Source organism: Doryrhamphus excisus, chromosome 12, assembly GCF_030265055.1.
Source record: "Doryrhamphus excisus isolate RoL2022-K1 chromosome 12, RoL_Dexc_1.0, whole genome shotgun sequence".
In the NCBI taxonomy this organism is placed as follows: domain Eukaryota; kingdom Metazoa; phylum Chordata; class Actinopteri; order Syngnathiformes; family Syngnathidae; genus Doryrhamphus; species Doryrhamphus excisus.
The window spans coordinates 7,092,446-7,119,065 of NC_080477.1; the positions used below are offsets into that span (position 1 = coordinate 7,092,446).

At 40.2% G+C, this 26,620-nt stretch overlaps 1 protein-coding gene across 1 annotated transcript in view; it reads right to left on the reverse strand.

Moving 5' to 3' along the window:
- Positions 1 to 6,580: 6,580 nt before the first annotated feature.
- cdh16 (cadherin 16, KSP-cadherin) overlaps positions 6,581 to 26,620 on the reverse strand; it is a 36,257-nt gene continuing 16,217 nt past the window's right edge. Inside the window, exons 9-18 of the mRNA XM_058089181.1 lie at positions 26,056 to 26,206; positions 24,145 to 24,357; positions 22,265 to 22,341; positions 17,898 to 18,089; positions 14,045 to 14,286; positions 13,831 to 13,961; positions 12,618 to 12,857; positions 9,496 to 9,612; positions 8,370 to 8,486; positions 6,581 to 8,226 (exon numbers count right to left, since the gene is read on the reverse strand). Coding sequence (XP_057945164.1) covers positions 8,126 to 8,226; positions 8,370 to 8,486; positions 9,496 to 9,612; positions 12,618 to 12,857; positions 13,831 to 13,961; positions 14,045 to 14,286; positions 17,898 to 18,089; positions 22,265 to 22,341; positions 24,145 to 24,357; positions 26,056 to 26,206 — 1,581 coding nt within the window. The 3' untranslated portion in view covers positions 6,581 to 8,125. The remainder of the gene's footprint in view (positions 8,227 to 8,369; positions 8,487 to 9,495; positions 9,613 to 12,617; positions 12,858 to 13,830; positions 13,962 to 14,044; positions 14,287 to 17,897; positions 18,090 to 22,264; positions 22,342 to 24,144; positions 24,358 to 26,055; positions 26,207 to 26,620) is intronic.

Below are 26,620 nucleotides of genomic sequence, written 5' to 3' on the forward strand. Positions count from 1 at the left end.
ATGAAGTCTGTAAAAATAGAGAAACCAACAAGTGGGACTTCATTTAATTTCAAGGTCATGATGTCTGCTTCATTGTTCTCTGGTTACATAGCATGGACTGCCAAATTATTCATCCATCCTCAATGGGTCTTAAAGGTATGCTGGAGCCTATCCCAGCTGACTTTGTGCAAAAACACCCCGGACTGGTGGTCAGCCAATCACAGGGCACATATAGACAAACAACCATTCACACTCACATTCATACCTATGGACAATTTGGAGCAGCCAATTAACCTAGCATGTTTTTGGAATGTGGGAGGAAACCGGAATACCCGGAGAAAACCCACACATGCACGGGGAGAACATGCAAACTCCACACAGAGAGGTGGAATTGAACCCTGGTCTCCTAGCTGTGAGGTCTGCGTGCTAACCACTAGACCGCCGTGCCGCCCCTTTTTAATATATATTTTTAAATATCATTTTATATTTAGGCGAAGTGGTTAGCGTGCAGGCCACACAGCTCGGAGACGCGTGTCACGTTCCGGTTTGTGAGTTTTGCGGTTCGACCCCAGGATGCAGAGATAAGGACCCAAATGCAGGTAAAAATATATTTATTTGTGCTATGCAGCAGAATGATGCACTAGCAAGTCCGACTCAAACAATGACAATGAACCGACAAAGGAAGGCGCACGCACCTGAACTAAATAGGAATCACAAATGGAAAACAGGTGCGGGAGAAAATGGAAATCAACGGAAAACAGAACAGAGTAACAGAGGAAGTGAATACAAAATAAGGGCATGAACGAGGAACAGAGGAAAAGAGGAAAAGAGGAAAACTAAACGAGCTGTCACAGGGGAGTGTTCAATTCCACCCTCGGCCATCTCTGTGTGGAGTTTGCATGTTCTCCCCGTGCATGCGTGGGTTTTCTCCGGGTACTCCGGTTTCCTCCCACATTCCAAAAACATGCTAGGTTAATTAGCGACTCCAAATTGTCCATAGGTATGAATGTGAGTGTGAATGGTTGTTTGTCTATATGGGCCCTGTGATTGGCTGGCGACCAGTCCAGGGTGTACCCCGCCTCTCCTCGCCCAAAGACAGCTGGGATAGGTTCCAGCACCCCCCGCGACCCTCGTAAGGAAAAGCGGTAGAAAATGAATGAATGAATGAATGAATGAATATTCATTCAACATTTCATTTAATTATTATAGCCATATGATCCCCTGAGTAAATATTTAGAAGTTTCATGAAAATAACACTCCAGCTCCAGTTAGCTGTTTTTTTCTTTTGGTTCGGGTGTACAGTATATGCAGCAGTGCTTCTGAAATAGTGGGACGGGACCCCCAGGGGGATTTGCAGTGAACTGTCAGGGAGGGTGTAAGAGGGAGGGAGGTCTCTCAATATCAGCGCAGACCAGCCAACATGTATGAATTTATCATCAATATGGGTGGGGGTGGGGTGGGAGTGAGGGGCATGACCCAAAATAATTAAGTACCAATTGTATATAATGTATACTTATTTCAAAACTATTCAAAAATAATGTGGCTAACTCAACACTCAACAAGTACAGTACATATTTCAATTTCATTCGAGCGTTTTTATGTGCAGTATTACCTAATCATCAAAGAGCCTGGCTTGCATAACCAATTTTTCCAAAGCCTGTGAAGTCTGCCTGGCAACAAGTGGCCTCACAAACAGTTACAAAATATGCTGCTGATTTATGATAGAAATGAGATGTACTTTCAGTTGTATTATAGGATGTCATTAGTTAACAAACGAGTTCCATTCAAATTATGTTAAATCAGATGATTATACCGAAATTATACTTAAATTCACATTTTCTAAAATGCGCAGAGAAGGGAAAGACATATGTGTTCATGTTTCATGTACGTAAGTATTATGGCTAAAAAAGTGTCTCCTTAGTAGCTACTATAGATGTGTCATTGTATCTGTTTCTTTTTGTGCGTGAAACAGTCTTGAAGTTGTTGATGATTGCTATTTCTGTTGTCTTGTGCATCTCCACATTGATCTGTGCAAAGAATGCGTGGTGCAGTCATGCTGTACACGTGTTTGTGTCAATGTGTCAGTGCTTGTAGATGATGAGTGGGAAGAAGGCAGTCTGAAAGCGATGGAATGATTGCAACCTTTCAAATATAGAGGCTGCGTCTTGTCAAGAGCTCAAGAGCTCTCCGGCATCTTTGCTTTTCAAATATGATCGGAAAATAAAGCATGTTTTTTTTTTTCAATTTTGCATGGCATTGAGTAGATTTGCATAAATCGGTGTGGTGTATGTGTAAAGTGTGCAAGGTTGCGTGCCGGTGTGCAAAGACCATTTTTAAATGTTGGAAATTTCTGTCACACATAACCTTCATGCCTCTTGCATGGCCTCTGGAGCGGCCTTTTATTGTGGCCAAGCTAAAGCACACCTGTGCAATAACCATGTTGTTTAATCAGCAACTTGATATGCCATGCCTATGAAGTGAATGGATTATCTCCTGTGCTCATGAATACATTTAGACAATATTTGAGAGAAACGTGCCTTTAGTGCTGTGATTGGCTGGCGACCAGTCCAGGGTGTACCCAAAGACAGCTGGGATAGGCTCCAGCACCCCCTGCTACCCTTGTTAGGAAAACAAGTGGTAGAAAATGAATGAATGAATGAATGAATGCCTTTAGTGTACATAGAAAAAAGTGCAAAAATTTTGAGTTCAGCTCATGAAAAATAGGAGTAAAAACAATATAAAAAAGGTCACTTCTGAGCGCCCACTGATTGGAGGGAGTGGGCTGCACTTTCTCAAAGAAACATTACAGCCCACTTTTGCTTTCACATGCATTTATTCCTCCTGTTCCTTGAATCAAAATTGTTTATTTCCAGTTTCCTGTCTGAAAGTCTGAAATGTAAGAGTGATTACAGGCTCTAAAGTGCCTGAAATAGCACGAGTGACGCACATACTGTGTCAGTTGTCCGTTTCTTTTGACAAGCAGTTAAAGCTCTTTTCCGCTTCGGAACACAAAATTACACGAGGACACAGGGGACGCATTTTTTTTTTAATCTCACAATCTCTATTTGCCGTGCAGCTGCATGACATGACATCCTATTTATTTTGACGTTGCAGTATACCTTTAAGTGTACCCTTGGTTCTTGTACAATATGTGTTGAGCCGACCTATAGAATACATAGAAATGTGAATGTTGCAATTAAAGCCTTTAAGCTAATGGATCCTAATCAACCATGTGTTATAGTGTGAAACCTTGGTTTTCGAATGCCACTGTTCTTGTATGATTTATTTTTGCAGATTTTTTTTTTGGCAAAATTCTGCCTTGGTTCTCATACATTGTTTCAGTTATTGTACAATATTGCACATAACAAACTTGTATTTTACCTTTTGATAGGGTGAATGTTGTATTAAAGGGGACCTATTATGCTTTTTCCACTTTTCTGACCTATATATTAATGTAGTTAGAATGTTGTATTCTCGTGTTAAACAATGCCAAAGTTTCAGATAATGACGTTTGCACATATGGAAGTGAGCCCTGAAAGAACTTTGGGTTGGCTCAAAACGACAAGGTGTCGTAAAACTGCACCTTTGTGATGTGACAGAGGGGCGGACTTCCTTGTAATCGAACAAAAGAAACCCTAATGCTAAAAGGTTTAAGCTACTTACCTTTGTAGTAATATCTTTTCGTAACTTGCAGCTAACTTTGGACACAAGTGTGACCAACCACAGCGGAATGGTCGTGCCTGGAGGCAGGCAGCGCAGTCAGGCGCAACGTGGCGCACCCACACCCCCGTCTCTCCCACCGACGCAAGTGGCAAAAAAGGGCGGAGTGAGAGAGTTTAAAACAGCCGGGTGTAATCTTAACCAATCAGAAGAGCGCCTCTCATTGCCTTTAAAAATAAGTTCTACCATATCTTACTTATTGTGTGGAAATATGGGCTAATAACTATAAAAGCAATCTTCACTCGCTAAATGTACTGCAAAAAAGGTCAGTAAGGATAATTCATAATGCCGCCTACAGAGAACATACTAACTCCTTATTTCTAAAATCACAAATACTTCAACTTGCTGATATAGTTCATCTTCAAACAGCTAAAATAATGCATAAGGCTAAAAACAACCAATTAGCTAAAAATGTCATCCAATACTTCTCTACAAGAGAGGAGAAATATGATCTCAGGGAAGAACTACATTTGAAACACTTCTATGCTAGGACTACGTTAAAAAGCCATAGCATTTCAGTATGTGGAATCAAACTATGGAATGGATTGAGTAAGGACCTCAAACAATGCACAACGATGAGCCAATTCAAGAAACAATACAAGCAGTTGATGTTTGCTAAATACAAGGATGAAGAGTCTTGAACCAGTCATGATGTGCTATATATATCACTATATTGACACTTACTATGGTACCCATTATGTCATTGGATGCTCATATCACCTTGTACTTCGGTACGAGGTGCATTATTAAAAAAAAAAAACCTTAAACTGTATTATGGAAAGCAGGAAGTGAACAAATGTAACAGTTACTGATTGTAAAAGTACCAGATGGAGGGGTAGGATTTAATAAGCTTTGCTTCTTCCTACTCCTTTTGGACATGTGGAACTGTGAACTGATTATGTGATGCATTCAATTGTAATCTGATGCATGTTCAAATGAAATAAAACCATTACCATTACCAAAAGACTGAACTGCGCATCAGAGGCCACAATGCACGTCATGCACCACGTACCCGTTTTTGGTGATGTGTGTACACCTTTGGGGCACCGTTTGCCACAAAATTGCCACTGTGCTGAATGTGGACACCTCCCCGCCACACCCATCTTGGTGCAATCCAGTTTACCAAAGTGGCTGCGCACAGTGGTGCACTGGACTTGAGCTGCGCCACAAAATGTGACAAACAAACAAACAATTCTCTTGCAGATCAACAGTGTATCTGTCTAATATTAAACATTCTAAACATTCTAGTCTTTTAATGTTGTATTTTACAATAACAAGAACATTTACAACATTTCTGCTAGATTACCAGCATCTCCTGATAAACGTTGTTCCCGTAAAAGAGAGAACAGCTGCACCACTTGAGTCCAAATGATGCAACTTAATGCACCAGTAGGTTGTGTGCTCTTTTGGTACACCATTCCTGTCACTGCATCCATTTATTGTTCACATGGGAAAAACCCCCTTTGCCCGTGACCCTCCTTAAGTGCATGTAATTACCAGCAATTTAGTCATAATTGGCTCAAAGAGTAAGATTCTGAAACAACAAAGAATGTGTTCCCAGGGAGAATGCTAACGTTTTTAACCTTTCAGGGTTCAAGGGGTTGTTACGTAGAAACAGAAAGCAGGCTAGACTCACTCTTGGTGAGTGCTTTTTGGCAACACAAGGTAAAAAAATAAATAAAATAAAAATAAAAATAATTGAGAAGCACTGCTTAGACTGAAAGAAATCTGGTTTGCAAAGTGAAACTTCACCAAAAAAGGACCAAAATAACTTGGGGCATGGAGGGGACATGAACTAGTAGGAGGGAGGATTACGTCTTAAAATGAGTAATGGAAAATGGGCCGGCCACTTGGGGAAACATGGATTCCGCCTCTGTCCTTCAGTGTCCAGCCCTAGGAATAGGATTATATCTCTCTTTTTCTAAGCTACTTGGAATAATTGGGAACCCTCACCTCCTCTCTGTGGCCTTGCCCCCCCCCCCCCACTGAGCTCAACATCCTGTCATCAGAGGAGTCGTTAGAAGACATCATGGCCACAGTTGAAGGCTCACGGCCTCCAAAAACTTGATCCCAAGCCACAAGCTGTCCACTTCGCCTCTGCCCTCTCATTTCGCTCAGGGTCCTTTTCCTCACAGGATATAAATAGTTTATTATAAATGGGTGGGGGCTGCGTGTGGTCTACAAGCAGCAATATTCTCTGAGTCATCACACATTGAAAATGTCCAGAATGGAGCTGCTATCGCTTGATTACACATATTTATATAATTGAATAAATGAATGAAAATGAAGGTTGTTTCATCATTCAGGTTATTTTATTATGAAAAATACAGGAAGTAGGGAATAACAAAACATGCACTTTGTCAAACAGGGCATGACAGAAGACAATGGGGAAATAAATACACTGGTGACGCAATGCACAAGTGAGCAGGATGTAAGGGAAGTAAAGGACAGGTGAAAGCAATGATGAGCTGAACACAGAAGGAAAATATAAGCAAAATTCAACACAAAATGGATGGTCTAAGCCAGTGATTTTCAACCACTAGTGTACCTTGAGAAACCGTCAGGTGTGCCGTGAGGAATTATCCAATATCACTTTTTATAATTAACATTTATTAATCATCATTTGCAAATATTATGTCAATAGCCATGATGTCAATAGTATACATGGACCCAAATATTCCAATTGCATTTGGTTTATTTGCTCAAACGGAAAGAATTGAACAGGGATGGAATATTCCTTTAACCAATCCGATTGAGGTATCTTGTACCCGCTCAAACGGAAAGTTGTCAGACTGCGTTCTTCTTTGTGGTGTTTTTCTTCTTCTGTTGTTTATTGGCGGTTGGCAAGCAGCTTTCGTGTGCATTACCGCCATCTGTGAAACAGAATCTAAACCCTTCTATACTTTATTCACAAGTGCAGTTTTATTAAAAAAGAAAATATATATCTATATAAAACATGTCCTGAGTTTAATTATAAAATATTAGCAAGATTGAATTTGATCTTTTCCTGTTTAAATTTATCCCGGGTGCGTTCTTTCAGCGCATGCTCAGATATGACGTAACACGCAGATCCAGACGTTCTTCACTTTTAAAAATGGAGGCCAGCAATCGGCACTGGACTAAGCAAAGTTTGTTTTTGATTCAAACTAAATTTCAAGACTGGACAGACGAAAAACTGGCAATACGGAGTTATTCCAACAAGTGAAAGAAAAACTTGGGGAAGCCGGTATCACGTGATGTTGATGTTTACGTTTTACTGGGCATGCCCTATTGACTATTCTGGTTGATTTTCACGGCGCATGTAGACAAGAGATTGGAATATTCCTTTCTATGGATACCATTGTTTCCCGAAAGGTCATTGGGAAAGAGAAAAAGTGGTGATGTAAAAACGTGGCTACTGTGGAGTGTCTGTGGTGTAAAGACTGGCAGAGCAATGTAATATTGGTCCGTGTGGCAACATCTACCTTGTTCCTCCGATAGACTTATTGATGCACGTGTGAGGTCATGGTGACATTTTGTAACATTTTTGGTTAGTGGTGTGCCACAAGATTTTTCCAATGTAAAAAAACGTGCCGTGGCTCAAAAAAGGTTGAAAAACACTGGTCTAAGCAGTGTGACAATATACAGTAATCCCTCGTAAATTGGTTCCAAACACTACTGTGATATGTGCATTTCAGCGGAGTAGGATTTCACATTATTAGAGCCCTCCACACATGAAATAGCACCCCAATTGTCCCCTTCACACACGTAATAAGAGTACATACGCAATTATGAGCATAAATAAGACTCATGCCTATGTGTGTTTATGTTAATGCGTTCAGGAGCTTGGGGAGATGAGACAGGAAGTGACGGCGGGGGTTCAGAGTTTAGTTTTAGTGTGGCAACAGTAGCCTGTGTTAATGGATTATTGTGTCGGTTGTGAGATAATTCAGTCCTGCAATTAAAATATGTTGTTTTGGCGACTAGTGTTTGTGTGCAAAATTATTTTGGGCAAAATAAACATAAAATTTGCTGAAATATGCATATTTTTGGACTAATAACATGCTGTATTCAACCACAAAGCAGCAGGATTTATTAATTAATATATTTCTCAAAAAAAGTGGGTATTACCTTTATATTATAAAGGTATTACTGCACTGGGTCCGTTTGAAATAAAAAGCTTGTTAAATTGGTCTTTAAAATTCAATAAATGAAATCAACATGTAGTATTAATTTTAATCTGATATAACTAGCAATAACTAAAACTAAAAAAAATGTGTAAAAAACTACTCAAAATATGTAACAAAGCCACATAACCTAGGCACAGGCAGGTGTACCTACTTTTTTTTTTACATCTACTCTAATGAATTTCAAATACAGATACACAATCTATATTTTCTGAGCGACATTGAAGTGGCATTGGTAGCTGATCATGTGATCATCATGTTTAAATTGACATTTTCAGAGGAACTCTCTCCTGGCTCGTGTTACCTTGTTGTTTGGGGTTCTGGTAAGACAGCCTCACAAACACAACAACAAGGATAATACCTATGAAACACAAAAAAGCACAACAATTGAGCTATTAAACCATACCACAACATCACCTGCTGTATGAGTAATGATTATTATTATTTTATGAAGACAACATCCCCCAGTAATTCCCTTTAAAGGCCAAAGTGATCAATACTGACCAATGACAGCAAATGTACCCAGTAGAATGCCCACTGCAGACTGGATAGTTGGCATGCCCTGCAGCTGCTTGGCTGGCATTTTGCAGTTGCCCCTGATGTTGCAAGGGCAGACAGTCACTAAAGAAAAAAAAAGAATGACCCACTCATCACATAACATGCAGTAGCGCAATGACTATTTGACTTATGTAAGAGAAGTGACATGCCAAGAGTAGGAAGTGCCTGGTGGAGAACTATTTGGCTGATGAAAAGCAACATTAAATCACTAGAGCAGAACTAGTCTTAACCAGCATGTTGGTTTTAATCAGAGGTGTATGATAATTATCCATAATTATATTATTTATATTATTTTATTATTTATTTATTATTATTATATTATATTTTAATATTATTATATTATTTTATATTTATTTATATATTATATTATCCATATATTTATGACATCATACTGATAATTCTTAAAGCATAAAAAAATAGCTCAAATAACCAACAATTTAAAAAACTCCAATGAGGTAAGATTACTGGTACTGTGCTGGTGACCGAATCAAGTGCTCCTCTTTTCTCCCGTTTGTGATGTTCCCCCTTACTGTTTCAGGTGCAAGTTGCACCTAATGAAAAAATATCAAACATCAATCCTGATCAGCCACATGCTCATCAGCACATCAGCATCAGTAAAATGCCTGGGATTTGTTCCTATCGCTGCAGAGTTTGAAAAGTAAGAAAGGTTTACCTGAGATTTCATTCTGGTACAATGGTACTAGATGGCGATTGCCCTTTACTGTCGCTGAGGATACCAGTTTTTGTCAACTCGTAAAACACCTTAGAGCGATGGTTTGTACTTTTTCTCTATGTTTTGTAAACAATTAGTGATGTCATAATATTTGCTTAGGAAAAATGTACAGATAGAGTTTGTCAAATTCAACTTGATTTGAATCGTTCTTGTCAGTCACAAACTGCAGAAAAAATCAAAACTTAAAAAAAAAACAATGAATATAAAACATTATCAGTTATCAGTATCGGGCCTGGGCAGGAAACAGGAAGTTATTGGTATCGATATCAGTTTAAAAATAATGTGCATTCCTAGATTTCTTTTCATTGTTCTCACAACATCTCCACACTTGGTTATTACCTGGTAGGTTTATGAAGGTGCTTCTGGGAGGAGAGCTGCTGTCCGAGATAGTGAAGGGCACAGTGTAAACTTCGGGGGCCAGATATGGTGTGTTTAGGGACAGGTTGGTGTGAGTATCTGAGATAAAAATAAAAAAACACAAATAATAGACTTATTTATTATAATGACTTAATGTTGAATGTTAAGGACTGTGACTTAATGTTGTATTTACCTTACCTCCTTGAACCTAAGTAAAACTAAAATCATGCTGTTTGGTAACAGCAGAAAGGACACGGACCAGCAAATACAAATAGACAAAAATCGCAGCTGTCTTTGCGCGAGAGGCGGGGTACACCCTGGACTGGTCGCCAGCCAATCACAGTGCACATATAGACAAACAACCATTCACACTCACATTCATACCTATGGACAATTTGGAGTCACCAATTAACCTAGCATGTTTTTGGAATGTGGGAGGAAACCGGAGTACCCGGAGAAAACCCACGCATGCACGGGGAGAACATGCAAACTCCACACAGACATGGCCGAGGGTGGAATTGAACCCTGGTCTCCTAGCTGTGAGGTCTGCATGCTAACCACTAGACCGCAGTGCCACCCCTTAAGTGTGACAAACATGCAAAAAAAAAAAAAAAAAAAGAAATCAGGAAGGGGGAAAACACTTTTTCACACCACTGTGTAATTTTTGGAGCAAGGCATAAACCCGAATCCCACTGGAAACAGCTCTGTGACCCACTTTTGCGCAGTTAAGGGATGTCTTAGAAGATGTTTCGACTCTCATCTCACTCCAACTTAGAATGGTTTCGCTCTTTTAGTGTCATTAAGACACAGTGTTAGAGTTAGACCTCTGCCTCTGCAACATTTTGTCAGAAGTTTCCCCTGAAGAGCCCAGGCAGGTGTGACTCTTTATCTTATCTGTGCAAATTAGTCTAAAATACACGCCTGGTTGTATGACGTGAGCCAAGCCTTGTAAAGAGAAGCGTTTATCAAAGTGTTTGAACCCTTATCTGAGGGTCCTACACTTGCACCTTACCATCATTCCCCTTCATGTTCCATTTTCCAGTCTAAACAGCACAAGCAGTGTAGCACTTAGAGACTGATTACATATTGTTTTTTTCATCGCCTTGTTTCTGTCACTTCTGTAGGTTTGTTTTGGATGCTTTTGCAATAACAAAGGTTGATTATATTAAATGCAGTAAATACAGAATCGGATGAATCATGTCTACTTACTGCAAAGGACAATTAGGCATAAGTGGGGTCTCATTTGCGTTCCAGGGTTACGGCACAAAAACTGCATTGATGGCAGAATGCAAAACATTCTGGGTGATTCTATTTTTAGCCTCCATCAGCTGGCAAGAAATCATTGATGACGCCAGACAAATGACGCAGTTCAGTTGGAAGTTATACTGTAATTACAGCTGAGCTCAATCAACGAGAAGAGGAAGAGGGAACGGGAAGCGGCACATGGAACACCTGCAAGGTGGTTGAGATCTGAGAAATCTATTGCTTATGTAGTAAATGTATTTCTACTCTACTTGAAGTGTTTTTACAATGTAACATTCACACCATAATGATAGCGTATGCTGTCATGGGATCCAAATGAAGAGAAACAAGGCAATGTTGAGGTCGAGTATGTTGCTGGAGGATACTACAGGGAGATTTAGGTGGAGCTTCCTCCAAGCACATTGAATAATACAATGAAAAGATACTTCTTAGGGAATATCTCTACTGAAAAGCACACCTTGAAGGCAGGGGTCTCAAACACGTGGCCCGCGGGCCAAATGTGGCCCGCAGGACACTAGTTTGAGGCCCCCGCCTTGATATAAAAATTTAATGTTAGTGCGGCCCACGCAAGTTTGATATGGATGCTGTATGGTATCATGTACCCAGAAAAAATTATTACGTTGGATTAATGTTCATGTTAAAGGTTAAATAACTGTTAATAGTTATCCTCCCTATCCGTGTGGAAGTGGTAAGTTTTTGGCTATTTAAGTTTAAAGGAAATAACTTGAAGGCTACCGTTTAGGTTGCTAGCTCTCTAGTCTGCGAGTTAGCATGTGACTCAAGACCCTGCAGTTGCGCAATATGTTGTAAATAAAAAAAGTATAAATGTGACTATAGTCGTGTTTTGTCATGTCTACAGGGCTCTAAAAATGCTTTGTTCATTTTAATCTGATAAAATAATAAAAATTATTTATCTACCCACCAACTATATGTGGTTTCTTAAGTTTTTATTATTTAGTTTTTTTTTTTGCTAAAATGCACTCCGGTTTCCTCCCACATTCCAAAAACATGCTAGGTTAATTGGCGACTCCAAATTGTCCATAGGTATGAATGTGAGTGTGAATGGTTGTTTGTCTATATGTGCCCTATGATTGGCTGGCGACCAGTCCAGGGTGTACCCCGCCTCTCGCCGGAAGACAGCTGGGATAGGCTCTAGCACCGCCGTGACCCTCGTGAGGATAAGCGGTAGAAAATGAATGAATGAATGCTAAAATGCTTGTTCCTGGTAGAGCCGCACGGTACATGAGGGGTTAGCATAAAATTCAGAAAAGCTAGGGTTTGAATCTCAATTTGGGCATCTGTGTTTGAGTTTGCAAGCTACATATTCCATGCATGTTATGCTGAGTGGTTAGGACGCAGTCCACACAACTAGGAGACCGGGGTTCGATTCCCCGCTCGGGCATCTCTGTGTGGAGTTTGCAGATACTCCGGTTTCCTCCCACATACAAAAAACATGTACCCCGCCTCTCGCCCCAAGACAGCTGGGATAGGCTCCAGCACGCCTGCGAACCTGGTTAGGATAAGCGGTATAGAAAATGAATGAATGTGTATACCTCAACCATGTATTATATCCTCTCAAGGGACAGTACTAAAGAAAATGAATTCAAATTGATATACACTACATAATTCAAAATCATATTAGTATTTGAAACTACTAGGTGCTAACAACAATATTGTGCAACACAATCTCATCAGATGCTGTGTCAAGGTTCCGAATGTCTATTTGTGCATACCCATAGCATTGTGGTTGTACAGGGTGTATTTCCGGCTTTGGTGTGTGCACCATTTTAAATATACCAAACAGTAAAGGCATGCTTGTGTCTAGACTGAGTCCATCTCACCATTAATGGGTGTGAGCTTCCAGTTGCGTCGGACTGTGGCATCGCTCCGTAGGGAGAAGTTGAGTCTTCCTCCATGTTGTGGGCCGTCGCTGTCCCGAGAGGCCAACACAAGCGCTTGGTCTTCCCAGCGAGGTGTACACAAGTACTTCCAGGAGTAGTCACCCACCAACACTGGACTGTTGTCATTCACATCCAGGATTTGGACCGTGACCAAGGTTGAAGCGGATAAGGAAGCGTTTCCTTCAAGGAAAACAAAAAATAAAGAAGTATTAAATAACCAACATTATTTGTATTTGTATGGGTGGGTGTATAAGGAGGCCCACCATTTAGTGCGCCCCCGTCCCAATTGTAATTGTTTGCTTACATTTGAGTTATTTAATATATTTAATTGGTAAATAGTATATTTAATTGGGATAGGCTCCAGCACCCACTGCGAACCTAGTGAGGAAAAAGCGGTAAAAAATGAATGAATGAATTGAGGGCGGCACGGCGGTTAAGTGGTTAGCGCGCAGACCTCACAGCTAGGAGACCAGGGTTCAATTCCACCCTCGGCCATCTCTGTGTGGAGTTTGCATGTTTTTCTCCGGGTACTCCGATTTCCTCCCACATTCCAAAAACATGCTAGGTTAATTGGCGACTCCAATAGGTATGAATATGAGTGTGAATGGTTGTTTGTCTATATGTGCCCTGTGATTGGCTGGCAACCAGTCCAGGGTGTAATCCTAACCAATCAAATTGCCTTTAAAAACAAAGCACTGAACTGCGCATGGGCGGCACGGTGGTCTAGTGGTTAGCGCACAGACCTCACAGCTAAGAGACCAGGGTTCAATTCCACCCTCGGCCATCTCTGTGTGGAGTTTGCATGTTCTCCCCGTGCTTGCGTGGGTTTTCTCCGGGTACTCCGGTTTCCTCCCACATTCCAAAAACATGCTAGGTTAACTGGTGACTCCAATAGGTATGAATGTGAGTGTGAATGGTTGTTTGTCTATATGTGCCCTGTGATTGGCTGACGACCAGTCCAGGGTGTACACCGCCTCTCGCCGAAAGACAGCTGGGATAGGCTCCAGCACCCTCTGCGACCCTCGTGAGGATAAGCGATAGAAAATGAATGAATGAAACCATATTTTGGGGCTGTATGTTATTTTTGTTTGCTTGTGTGTTCCAGGAAAAAGCGGTAGAAAATGAATGAATGAATGAATGAAATTTAACTTACGTCCATCAACTGCAATGACCTCCATGGTGTAGGTGCTGTTCTCCTCTCGGTCCAATGCCTGCACAGTCTTTAGTTCACCGGAGTATTTTCCTATTGAAAAGTACTTCTTGGTGTCTCCTTGAAGAGAATATCTGGACAGAAAAAAAACTATTGCAGTATTGTGGAACTCCAGGGATGTTAATTTAGTTTCTGATTGATTGAACGAAAGCTTTACCTGATTGGGTGAGAATCAGGGTCGTAGCCTCGGATGGTGGCAATCACCCTCCCTGGTTCTTCACCTTCTCTAACGGTCACCTCGTAATGACTTTGCGACAAAACTGGACCTTCGTTTACATCATCGACATAGATCGATACAGTTGCCGTGGATGAAGGACCATAGCGGCCCCGGACCAAAGCTACCGGGTTCTGGGCACTTAGAACCAGGATGTATTCACTCTCTCGCTCAAAGTCGAGAACCTGCACAGAGCATGAAGCATATACTCATACACAAAACATTTATTGTTTAAAATGATGAAATAAGAACAGTACACCAGTGACCCGATGACATTAATGGATTAAGTGCAGAGAGGCAACAATGTCTCAAACTCCAGCACAGACAGTAATTGCTTTTCGAGGTCAACTTTTATCGTGTCCAAAGCCAGTGTTTGATGTCGACTTTTATCTCTAAATGTGCTCCAGCGCTCTCACTTGCCATTAAACAAGACATTATCACACCCCTGCTGTCTGACATCAGGTTGCTCACGCTGAGTGCGTCTCTGTTGCTAGGGTGAAAGAACACAGACCTTTAGAGGGGGGGGGTGATGGGTAATTGTGACTGGAAGTGACGCATCATGCTACTCAGCGTGCATCAGCACCAATACATGCAGACGCTATCTTGTAAATAAACTCATTTAAGCAAGTACATGTGCTCAATGTGTTTGTGTCCCACAGTCTGAAAACATACATTTTAGTTTAGTCAAATATTTTTAAAAGTCAATATGTGTATGTGAGAGTGGACAGTCTGTGCCAGCTCTGTGTAAGTGGTATGTATTGATTGATTTGTACCACTGATACCACTGGGTATTTCCACTGCAGATCCCAATGTCATTCATTGGAGCATTTTGCAGTTTTGTAGGTTTTTGTAGGTTTTTAAAGCTGCACAAAATCTAAGCAACTTTGTGTTTTGTATTTTGAACCTCAAGATGTATTGTTACACCCCGAGAATCCTGTTTGTTATGTCACACAATGTAGGTTAATTTCCATTATTTTAGTGATATTTAACATTTTTGACGTATACATATTGTCTATTTTGTATCCATTCATTCATTCATTTTCTACCGCTTATCCTCACGAGGGTTGCGTGGGTGCTGGAGCCTATCCCAGCTGTCTTCAGGCGAGACGCAGGGTACACCCTGGACTGGTGGCCAGCCAATCACGGAGAAAAAACCCATGCATGCACAGGGGAGAACATGCAAACTCCACACAGAGATAGCCGAGGGTGGAATTGAACTCGGGTCTCCTAGCTGTGTGGCCTGCGCCCGAATCACCCATCCGCCGTTCAGGCCTATATTTTATATTCATTCATTCATTCATTCATTCATTTTCTACCGCTTTTTCCTCACGAGGGTCGCGTGGGTGCTGGAGCCTATCCCAGCTGTCTTCGGGCGAGACGCGGGGTACACCCTGGACTGGTCGCCAGCCAATCACAGGGCACATATAGACAAACAACCATTCACACTCACATTCATACCTATGGACAATTTGGAGTCGCCAATTAACCTAGCATGTTTTTGGAATGTGGGAGGAAACCGGAGTACCCGGAGAAAACCCACGCATGCACGGGGAGAACATGCAAACTCCACACAGAGATGGTCGAGGGTGGAATTGAACCCTGGTCTCCTAGCTGTGAGGTCTGCGCGCTAACCACTCGACCACTCGACCGCCCACCCTATATTTTATATTTCAAATATAATTTCACATTTACTGCTCACTTCTCCTTTCTTGTAATACATCTACTTTAATCGGCAGGCCCCAGCCCGTGTGCTTAACTGCCATTGGTGTCTGCACGCTCAATCTGATTATTCTCCAGTGCTGTGAACACTGTGTGATTTCTAATCATGAAATGTGTCTTCCTTCCGGCTATGACCTCACATGGTGACAAAATGAATTAAAGGAGTAGCAAGAGTGAGTCTTAATCCACTGGGGTTCAACTTATGAAGGATATAAGATTTTTATTAAAAATTAATTAAAGTAAATAAACAACAGCGCCCTTTTGTGAAACACTTACAAAGAGTTGGATGTACTAAAAATCAAGGACTTGAAGTCTCAAGTAATTGAAACTAATCAATGCTGTATGGTTTGGTTGTTAAGGTTTCTGCTTTTAGACTTCTGAGCAGAGCAGTACAGTTATTAAATTCAGATGCTTTAATAGAAAGGTAGCTGACCCATTTAGAGCAAACACACACACACACACACACACACACACATCTTCCAAAACACCCCACTGGATTACATGAGTCAGGCACAGAGTGATGTGCCCCAGGGACAGGGAGAGATTACCGGGCTAAAAGATTCCATTGTCATCAGGACTCATTTTATCTGAGGCTGGTTCACACCTATTGATGAGATACAATATTCATTTACATCTGCTTTGTTTTTGTCAGTGTCTCATATGTTGCCATTGTGATATTATAAAAAGGCTTGTGTCATATGTGACAGCTTTGACAGAGCTTTCATCATTGTCTTTATTTCATGTAGTTACTCTACATGAGCTTCATTATTGTTTCCTTCCCGACCTTTTACTCCTCAGCAATTGTGTTTCATTATTTATTATTATTATTATTTACAGACCGATTTATGAGTGAAAATGAACACTAGATGATTGGTTCTCATTTGGTTTGGCTGCAGGACACACAGCACCCCTTAATGATGAGATTGCAGAAATGTTTCCACTAAAACTTCTTAAATATCTTATATTTAAAAGGCCTATTTGCACAAATTACACAACTCCCTATGGTGATGATTCTCAACTGGTGGGTCTGGACCAAAAGTGGGTCACTGATCCATTCTGTATGGCTCGCAGACATCCAATCAAAAATGACATTGAAATATATAATATATATCTAATATATATATCTAATATATATACATATATTAGGGTGCATCAAATTTGAATGGGAAATTGTAATTTTTTGTAATTAATTGTAAATTTCGGAAAATGTGCAATTTCTAGTCTAATTGTCTAATCTAAAAAAGTTGAATCACTGTTGATGCACTACACTGCTTATGGGGATTTCATACTGGAATTCATCACGATAAACAAGACATTAATGTACTGTATATCTTTAGGAAAAATATGATCTCAGGGAAGAACTAAACTAAAGAACTACATTTGAAACACTTCTATGCTAGGACTACGTTAAAAAGCCATAGCATTTCAGTATGTGGAATCAAACTATGGAATGGATTGAGTAAGGACCTCAAACAATGCACAACGATGAGCCAATTCAAGAAACAATACAAGCAGTTGATGTTTGCTAAATACAAGGATGAAGAGTCTTGAACCAGTCATGATGTGCTATATATATCACTATATTGACACTTACTATGGTACCCATTATGTCATTGGATGCTCATATCACCTTGTACTTCGGTACGAGGCACATTATTTAAAAAAAAAAACAAAAAAAAACCTTGAACTGTATTATGGAAAGCAGGAAGTGAACAAATGTAACAGTTACTGATTGTAAAAGTACCAGATGGAGGGGTAGGATTTAATAAGCTTTGCTTCTTCCTACTCCTTTTGGACATGTGGAACTGTGAACTGATTATGTGATGCACTCAATTGTAATCTGATGCATGTTCAAATGAAATTAAACCATTACCATTACCATTTATACTGTCCTGTAAGTTTGCTGGCTATTTAGACAATAATGGCTGTAACAAGAGATCTGTAGTAATGTTAATATGTGAATGATGTACTCACTTTTGTACAATACTGTAATTCTTCTGCAAGATATCTTAAGAGGTTTTTTTTTAAAGAGATAAAGGGTAATAAGAGGAATGGTTAAGGGTGAAAAGCTGTTTACCTTTGAAAGGACAAGTGAGACCTCATTGGTCTGCCCGTCTGTCGTCAATGAGAAGACATTTTCCTCATTTCCAGACTCGAACCGGTAATTCACCTGCCAGCTGTCTCCTCCCCGCACATCAGCATCCCCTGCCAGCACAGCTGTTACAATGGTGCCCACTGAAGCATCTTCTGGGATGTGGAATGGTCCATACTGCGGGGAAAGAAGCAGAAAATGTGTCACTGCATGCACACAGTGAGGCTTAGCAGATCTAGATATTGCATGATGACTAAATGGACAAAGACTCTCTTAACCTTCCTCTTGTGTTAGCTTTCTGGTATCATCTCTTATGTTAACGGGTCGGCCCGCAGGACACTAGTTTGAGGCCCCCACCTTGATATGAAAGGTTAATGTTAGTGCGGCCCGCTCAAGTTTGATATGGATGCTGTATGGTATCATGTACCCAGAAAAAATTATTACGTTTGATTAATGTTCATGTTAAAGGTTAAATAACTGTTAATAGTTATCCTCCCTATCCGTGTGGAAGTGGTAAGTTTTTGGCTATTTCAGTTTAAAGGAAATAACTTGAAGGCTACCGTTTAGGTCGCTAGCTCTCTAGTTTGCGAGTTAGCATGTGTCTCAAGACCCTGCAGTTGCGCAATATGTTGTAAATAAAAAGAGTATAAATGTGACTATAGTCGTGTTTTGTCATGTCTACAGGGCTCTAATAATGCTTTGTTCATTTTAATCTGAAAAAAATAATTTGTCTACCCACCAACTATATGTGGTTTCTTAAGTTTTTATTATTTGCCGTTTTATTATTATTATATTTATTTATTACTGATTGATTGATTTTCTTTATTCTTGATTTGTTTATTTATTTTTCATCTTATTTTGTGCAGAAAAATAAAAATTAAGATATTTGAGAACAGTGGAATGTTTTATCAGAGCTTTTATTATAGAAAATCGGAACCAAAGCACTGAAAAAGTTTGTATATTTTTCTGTTTTTAATAAATATATTTTTTTTTTTTGGAAAACCTGATGCGGCCCAGCCTTGCCCAGACCCTAGCTCCAGTGGCCCCCAGGTAAATTGAGTTTGAGACCCCTGCTTTATAGTCATATTATTATAACCGGGTCGAAACCGACCCTAACAATATAGTGGTCATAATTTCTACCAGACCATTTTAAAATTTAGTAAAAATTGTTTTTTTGTTTTTATTTTGTTGGAATAGAGTTTCCTGACAAAGTCAAAAAGCCTTGATGCAATAAACAAATGTTATGTGATTCTTTTTATGCATTAAAATGTAAAACGGGTCAGTGCCGACCCTAGCACAAGAGGAGGGTTAAACTAATTTCTTGTGATGAGAATTTGCCCCAATGCATGTACATATAATGTAATGTTAACCCCTGTTGCCCCCCTGGTGTCAGCTGACCTTTATTCACGCACCCCCTATGTGTTTAGACAGCCTTTTAATCTGCCACTCACTCGTGTCCTCCACTGAAGCAGCCATGCCTCTGATCTAGCTGCCCCAGCAGCAGGGTCGCTGAACCCAGCCCTGTCACCACTCACCTCCCACATCAGCCCGGTTGGTGCTGCTTTCACGAGGCCATGGAAAATGCTGCGCTGCTCAGGCGTGACCTGCTCAAGAGCATTTTCCACCTCATTGCTTGTGTGTGGGTATGTGAGTGGCAGTCACAGCTGGAACGCTGAAAAGCCTTGTGGGTTAATCCTACAATGTGACACCCACACATATCGAAACAAGCATTTCTAGGAGTCTGATTTAGGGGAGTTATTTCTTTCTTTATACGTCCTAATGCTGGTACAGCCATTTTGTGTCACAACAGTCTCACAAAAAAAAATTAAGGCATGACTAGCAATTATCACAGCATGATGTATCCCCCATGTTTCTCACAACCTTCATGGCTGTTCTCTCATATGTTATATAGCACATGTGGGCGGCCGTGACATGGTTCTATACAGTATAACGGCACTTTCCTCCATCATCTCTAACCCTTATCTTATGCAGGGTGACTGGAGCCTATCGCTGATGAGATTGGGTGAGAGGCGGGGTCATGCCATTCGGATGGCCAGTCAGTCAATCAGGTGAGTGACACCATTAGTACAGTTGCACAACAAATGAGCTTTATCCATAGTCCAGCCATACACCCATCCTTGGGTCTCGGGGGTAAGCTGGAGCCTATCCCAGCTGACTTTGGTCACTCTATCCATAGTCACCTATTATAAAGATTACAATGCTCAACAAAGATATAAACAGGGCTGCACGGCGGTCGAGTGGTTAGTGCGTAGACCTCACAGCTAGGAGACCAGGGTTCAATTCCACCCTCGGCCATCTCTGTGTGGAGTTTGCATGTTCTCCCTGTGCATGCGTGGGTTTTCTCCGGGTACTCCGGTTTCCTCCCACATTCCAAAAACATGCTAGGTTAATTGGCGACTCCAAATTGTTCATAGGTATGAATGTGAGTGTGAATGGTTGTTTGTCTATATGTGCCCTCATGAGGAAAAGCGGTAGAAAATGAAAGAATGAATGAAGATATAAACAGCTTTCAGTACAAATCAGTGCAGTTCTAAACTACATGCTGTTTGTACCTATGTCCCATAAGTCGATACTTTTTTTTATATACAGTCGTTAAAACTCAGTCACTAAATCGCAAGTCACCTTTCGTTGCCTTGTTTTAAGTGCAATTGTGCATGTTTTGTTCTGTTTTAACAGTGTAGGAACACAAATTATGTTCTGCGCCCTGATTGGCTAAGGAAATTGCTGTATTCCTCTCCGACAAAACCCACATCTCGACGAAACATTCCGCACCGACCAAGTCACCGGCTGTCACACCCAAAAGGCAGAGGAAGATTTAAACCAGGGGTCTCAAACTCAATTTACCTGGGGGCCACCGGAGCTAGGGTCTGGGTGAAGCCGGGCCGCATCAGGTTTTCAAAAAAAAACCCCAAAACGCATTTATTCAAAACTGGAAAAAAAATCAATAAAAAAAACTATCTTCAATGCTTTTGCTTCTGCTACACTTTTTCAGTACTTTGGTTCCGGTTTTCCACACCAAAATATCTGAGAAAACATTCCACATAAAAAAATATTTTTCTATACACAAAATAAGATAAAAAAAAATCAGTAATAAATAAGCAAAATAATAATAAAACAGCAAATAAGAAAAACGTAAAAAAACACATACAGTTGGTAGAGAAAATATTTTTTCCTGATTCAAATGTACAGTATTAACAGTTATTTAACCTTTAACATGAACATTAATGAAACTTAATAATTGTACCCAATTAGCAAGTTAGCGTCGTACTCAGTTCCATCTGGGAGCAGCGTCGTAACTTTAACAACATGTTTGATGAGATGCTTTATCTTGACGTGTATTTTCCCTTTTATTCCAAATCATTTCCTGCATTTATTTGTACCCAGCGTCATAAGCCTTTAGCTTCATTGCTAATCCAAAGCAAAACAGGGCGGGGTAACAGGGTAGGGTAACAGTGTGGGCGGGGCAAAATCATGTTAATTGTGTCCGGTGTGTGCACAGCTTTAAGCTGTCATTTCAACATTAAACTTTGGTATCAAGGTGGGGGCCTCAAACTAGCGTCTCGCGGGCCGCATTTGGCCCACGGGCCGTGAGTTTGTGACCCCTGATTTAAACCATCGCACAAATGTTGGTCTTTTGGACATTCTGAAGGATGGTAGAAGTAGGGCACCATTACATAATAAATTAATTTTCAGAAGAAAAATAGCATAAGCAATAAGTTTTAACAAGGATGCAAAAACGGTACAACGCATCGGCGCCAGGACAAAAAGGCATGGTCAGAGGAACCTTGAAATACGCATCAGTCACTATTCATTTTTTTTTAATGATGTTCCATAATGCTAAATGGTAACCATGTCTGAAACAAATAAACCATACCATAATATGTTGAAAAGTATTTCTACAACTACAAGCTCTTTACAACCTGCCTGGGCTAAAAATGTGTGTTAAGTAGTGTTAAACTACGTGACACAGAACCGATTATGAAATCATTTCTGATGTCATTTTTAACAAGATAATGCATCTGCTGCAGGGATGATGTTACACTGCTCTAAAAATACACCAGTGGAAACTTCTCTCCAAAGGAAGCTAATGTGATTAAACTCTAAGAGCACTGTGTATGTACAGCACAAAGAACAGAATAAAAGTCAGATAACACTGTGACATCGCCATGAGCCCGGGATTACTGGGCATGCTTTATTTAGTTCACCACCAGGAAAATTAGATCAGTGACTTGCAGAGTCATGGTCTACAGTCAAATACTGGTCTAAGATATTTGACTGGCCTTATTTCCAAGGAGTATTGATCATGTTCATTATAGCGTGTTTCACTGTACCTCATGTTGGGAGAAGACTGGTGGGTTGTTGTTCTCATCCTGCACCGTCACCACTACCGTGCAGGAACTGTTCAGACCTACCGGGGACATGATCACACCTTCTGTCGGTGACTCAGGTCAGGCCAGCTCACGAATAAAAGATGAGAAAGGAACAGCGAGTACCTCATCTTGCCTCCATCTCATCCTCATGCATGACTCATGCAGCATGCAAGCACATACTTCCTGTTTATCAACAAGGCTATTGGTCTTGTATTTTTTAGATCAGGGGTCTTCGATTAAAATTGAGTTCTAATTTTGGCTCTAATTTTGTAGAGCAGGCGCAGCGTAGCGCACCAATGCTGCGCCACGTAACTAGAGCCCTAAAAGTCCTCACTCATTGACAAAACACCTGAACACAAAATGCTATTTTTAAATGAAACTTTTTATTATTAAGAGAGAAAACCTCCATAAACCTCCCTAAACCTAATAACTGGTTGGTCCACCCGTAGCAGCAACAACTGCAATCAAGTGAAAGAATTTTGGCCCACTTATCTTTGCAGAATTGTTGTCATTCAGCCACATTGGAGTGTTTTTCCAGCATGAACCGTCTTTTTAAAGTCACGGCACAGCATCTCAATAGGATTCAGATTGGGACTTTGATTCACTCCAAAGTCTTCATTGTGGTTTTCTGCTGCAGAACCCAAGTTGGTTTCAGCTTGAAGTCACCAATAGATGGTCGGATATTCTTCTTCAGGAGTTTTTGGTAGACAGCAGAAAGATTTCTTTTATCACAGCAAGTCTTCCAGGGTCTGACGCAGCAAAACAGCACCAGACCATCACACTACCACCACCATATTTTACTGTTGGTACGGTGTTCTTTTTCTGAAATGCGGTGTTACTTTTACGGCCAGGTGTCATGGGACACACACCTTCCAAAAAGTTCAACTTTTATCTCATGGGGATAAATCAAGATGTTTCCTGGCAAAATTAAGTTTTAAAAGGGGGGAAATCACTTTTTCCACACAGGGCCATGTCGTTTGATTTTTTTTTCTTCCTTCATAATAAAAAACGTTTCATTTAAAACCTGCATTTTGTGTTCAGTTGTGTTGTTTGATGATCTGAAACATTCAAGTGTGACAAAAAAGTTAGAAATCAGGAAGGGGACACACACTTTTACACACTACTCTATATTGGTCCGTCCATTCACTTTTAAATAATAGTTTTTCTCGATCAACTTTTGTTACTTTTGAGAAAGCCATGGTTCTCTCATTTCTCTCATTAAGTAACAAACTATTTCATTGGCTTATTTTAAGTGACCCTAATAGATGCAGTAAGTATGCTCGCAAACTGCCACTGTGATCGGTCCATGAGCATGATTATATGTTATTATTATTTTCCATTCACTTCAGCTGGTTGTCGGTCCGTAAAGGGCCATCCTGACCAAAGTTCACTATTTGGTGATGGCTGTTTAGATTACAGTACAGTCATGGCCAGTATGCAACAAATATGTTTTTTTTTAAATGTCATTACAATATAATTTTCAAGTATTTGTATATTCTCTGTCTCATGTCATAATCTCATCACTTTATACAGTACTCATTCTTTTTGTTACACAAATATGTCAATGACATGTTCACCACATGCCTCATTAAGCAAAAACATATGGTCTTCTCAGCCAATCAGTGAAGAAATGGAAAATTGAACAATAAACAAATAATTCTAATTAAAAATAATGAAAGGAAATTGTAGTATTATATACTGTATTTTAATTGTTGTGCTTCATTTGTTGTTACGTATATGCCAAGGTGCAAATTGATAATATTGCATTGATAATGCACCCTTTTAGTGAGCCATAATTATTCAAAAATGCAAACAGTCTATCGAAAAGGGTCACAAGTCACCTTTAGCATCTTCAGCAGCGATGGTGAGTGTGTACTGTGGTGCCGTTCCCTCCATGTTGTCTGCTTGGACTGAGATGACCCCAGAGTCCCGGTCCACTCTGAATAGAGCACGAGGACTCTCTGGGATTTGTCCAACCAATCGATAGAAGATCCGTACATTATCTGTCTTAGGATCGTCATTATCAGCTGCCTGCACTGTCAAGATTTCCGTCCCTTCAGAAATACAAAATACAAAAGCCAGTTTTCAGACGCTGTTCTTTGTAACAAGTTTTCCCTGAAATTAAAATGTCAAAGCCTGGCCAAAAAAGCTTTTATTCTAAGACCTGATGTGTCACAACACAGCAGGCTTTTAAAGCTTTTTACAAGGGAGTGACAACGTTTTTTCGTATCTTTTCCTAATACGTCTTTCTAATATAGTATCTGGCATTAATTGTTCAAATAAATGTGGATAAACCTGCTTTGCAACAACTCAAGTTTTAATGCTCTGTAAATAAAAAGTATTTACTGAACTCAACACATTTTAGTGAACCAGAATATTGTTATTATTCCAGTATTGTCCAGTATGTGTCCTAAATGTACAGTACAAAAGTGTTACACCATCATTACATTGGTTGTCTGTGATGTGCATCCAGGGGTGGCACATGATGATAAATGTGTATTATAATATCTATATATATTATATATATTATAACATTTTCTTCTTTTAACAAGTAAGTAACAAGTAAACATTTTTCAATTTACAAATGTCTTTATTATACGTATACGGACCAGAAAGAAGTATTTTGAACAAGTAAATTATCTTCTTTTTGTTATTCTCTTACTAGGCAACCATCATTAACATAAAAAAATATATATTTTTAGCAATGACTATAATGTAGGTCATTTGTTCTTTCATTCATTCATTCATTTTCTACCGCTTATCCTCACAAGGGTTACATCCTGGACTGGTCGCCAGCCAATCACAGGGCACATATAGACAAACAACCATTCACACTCACATTCATACCTATGGACAATTTGGAGTCGCCAATTAACCTAGCATGTTTTTGGAATGTGGGAGGAAACTGGAGTACCCGTAGAAAACCCACGCATGCACGGGGAGAACATGCAAACTCCACACAGAGATGGCCGAGGGTGGAATTGAACTCGGGTCTCCTAGCTGTTAGGCCTGCACACTCACAACTCGTCTGCCATGCAGTAGTAATGGTAATGGTTTTATTTCATTTGAACATGCATCAGATTACAATTGAATGCATCACATAATCAGTTCACAGTTCCACATGTCCAAAAGGAGTAGGAAGAAGCAAAGCTTATTAAATCCTACCCCTCCATCTGGTACTTTTACAATCAGTAACTGTTACATTTGTTCACTTCCTGCTTTCCATAATACAGTTTAAGGTTGTTTTTTTTCTTTTTTAAATAATGTACCTCGTACCGAAGTACAAGGTGATATGAGCATCCAATGACATAATGGGTACCATAGTAAGTGTCAATATAGTGATATATATAGCACATCATGACTGGTTCAAGACTCTTCATCCTTGTATTTAGCAAACATCAACTGCTTGTATTGTTTCTTGAATTGGCTCATCGTTGTGCATTGTTTGAGGTCCTTACTCAATCCATTCCATAGTTTGATTCCACATACTGAAATGCTATGCAATATGGAGCACTATTTGCTGTGGCTGCTGTTTTATTGTCATGTTCATAATTATAGTTGGGTTGCATGCACGTTAAGACTATAAGTTAACAATGTCCTTAACATATATGTATTGGTAAGGCCTGGAATAGAAATGTGAATTAATGCCATTGTCTTTACTAGTATTTTATTATTATACTGTTTGTACCCCAAAACGTTTGCACAGTATTACTGTGTATATATATTTATACAAGACGTGACTGTTCTGTTACCTCGAGCTGCCAGTTCCTTGACCACGGTGTGATACTGTGCCTGTGGAAATGTGGGTCTGTTGTCATTGGCGTCGCCCACCATCACTCTTAATTCCACTGGCTTGGCAATTTCTCGGCCGTCTGGACGCTCCACCACGATGCTGATCACAAACTGAATCAGCAAAAAGACATTTTGTTTAATATTTACATGTGATCCACAAGTCTCCAGGGCAAATAGGTTGGTAGGCGATGCAGTCAACATGGGACTGCACTACATCCTGCAACACCTCGACTCTCCAGGGACATATGCAAAGGTCCTGTTTGTGGACTTCAGCTTGGCGTTTAACACCATCATCCATGAGATTCTCAACCAGGAGCTTTCCTAGCTCACTGTCTCAGCCTCTGCTTGTCAGGGGATCACCAGCTTCTTGGCTGACAGGAGCCAGGAGGTGAGGCTGGGGAGCATCACATCCAGTTTCCATACCACCAGTACTCCAGCACTCCCCACCGGTGTCTTCTCTCACCACAGCTCTTCTCTCTCAAAACAAATGATTGCACCTCAGCAGACCCTTCTGTAGACAACATG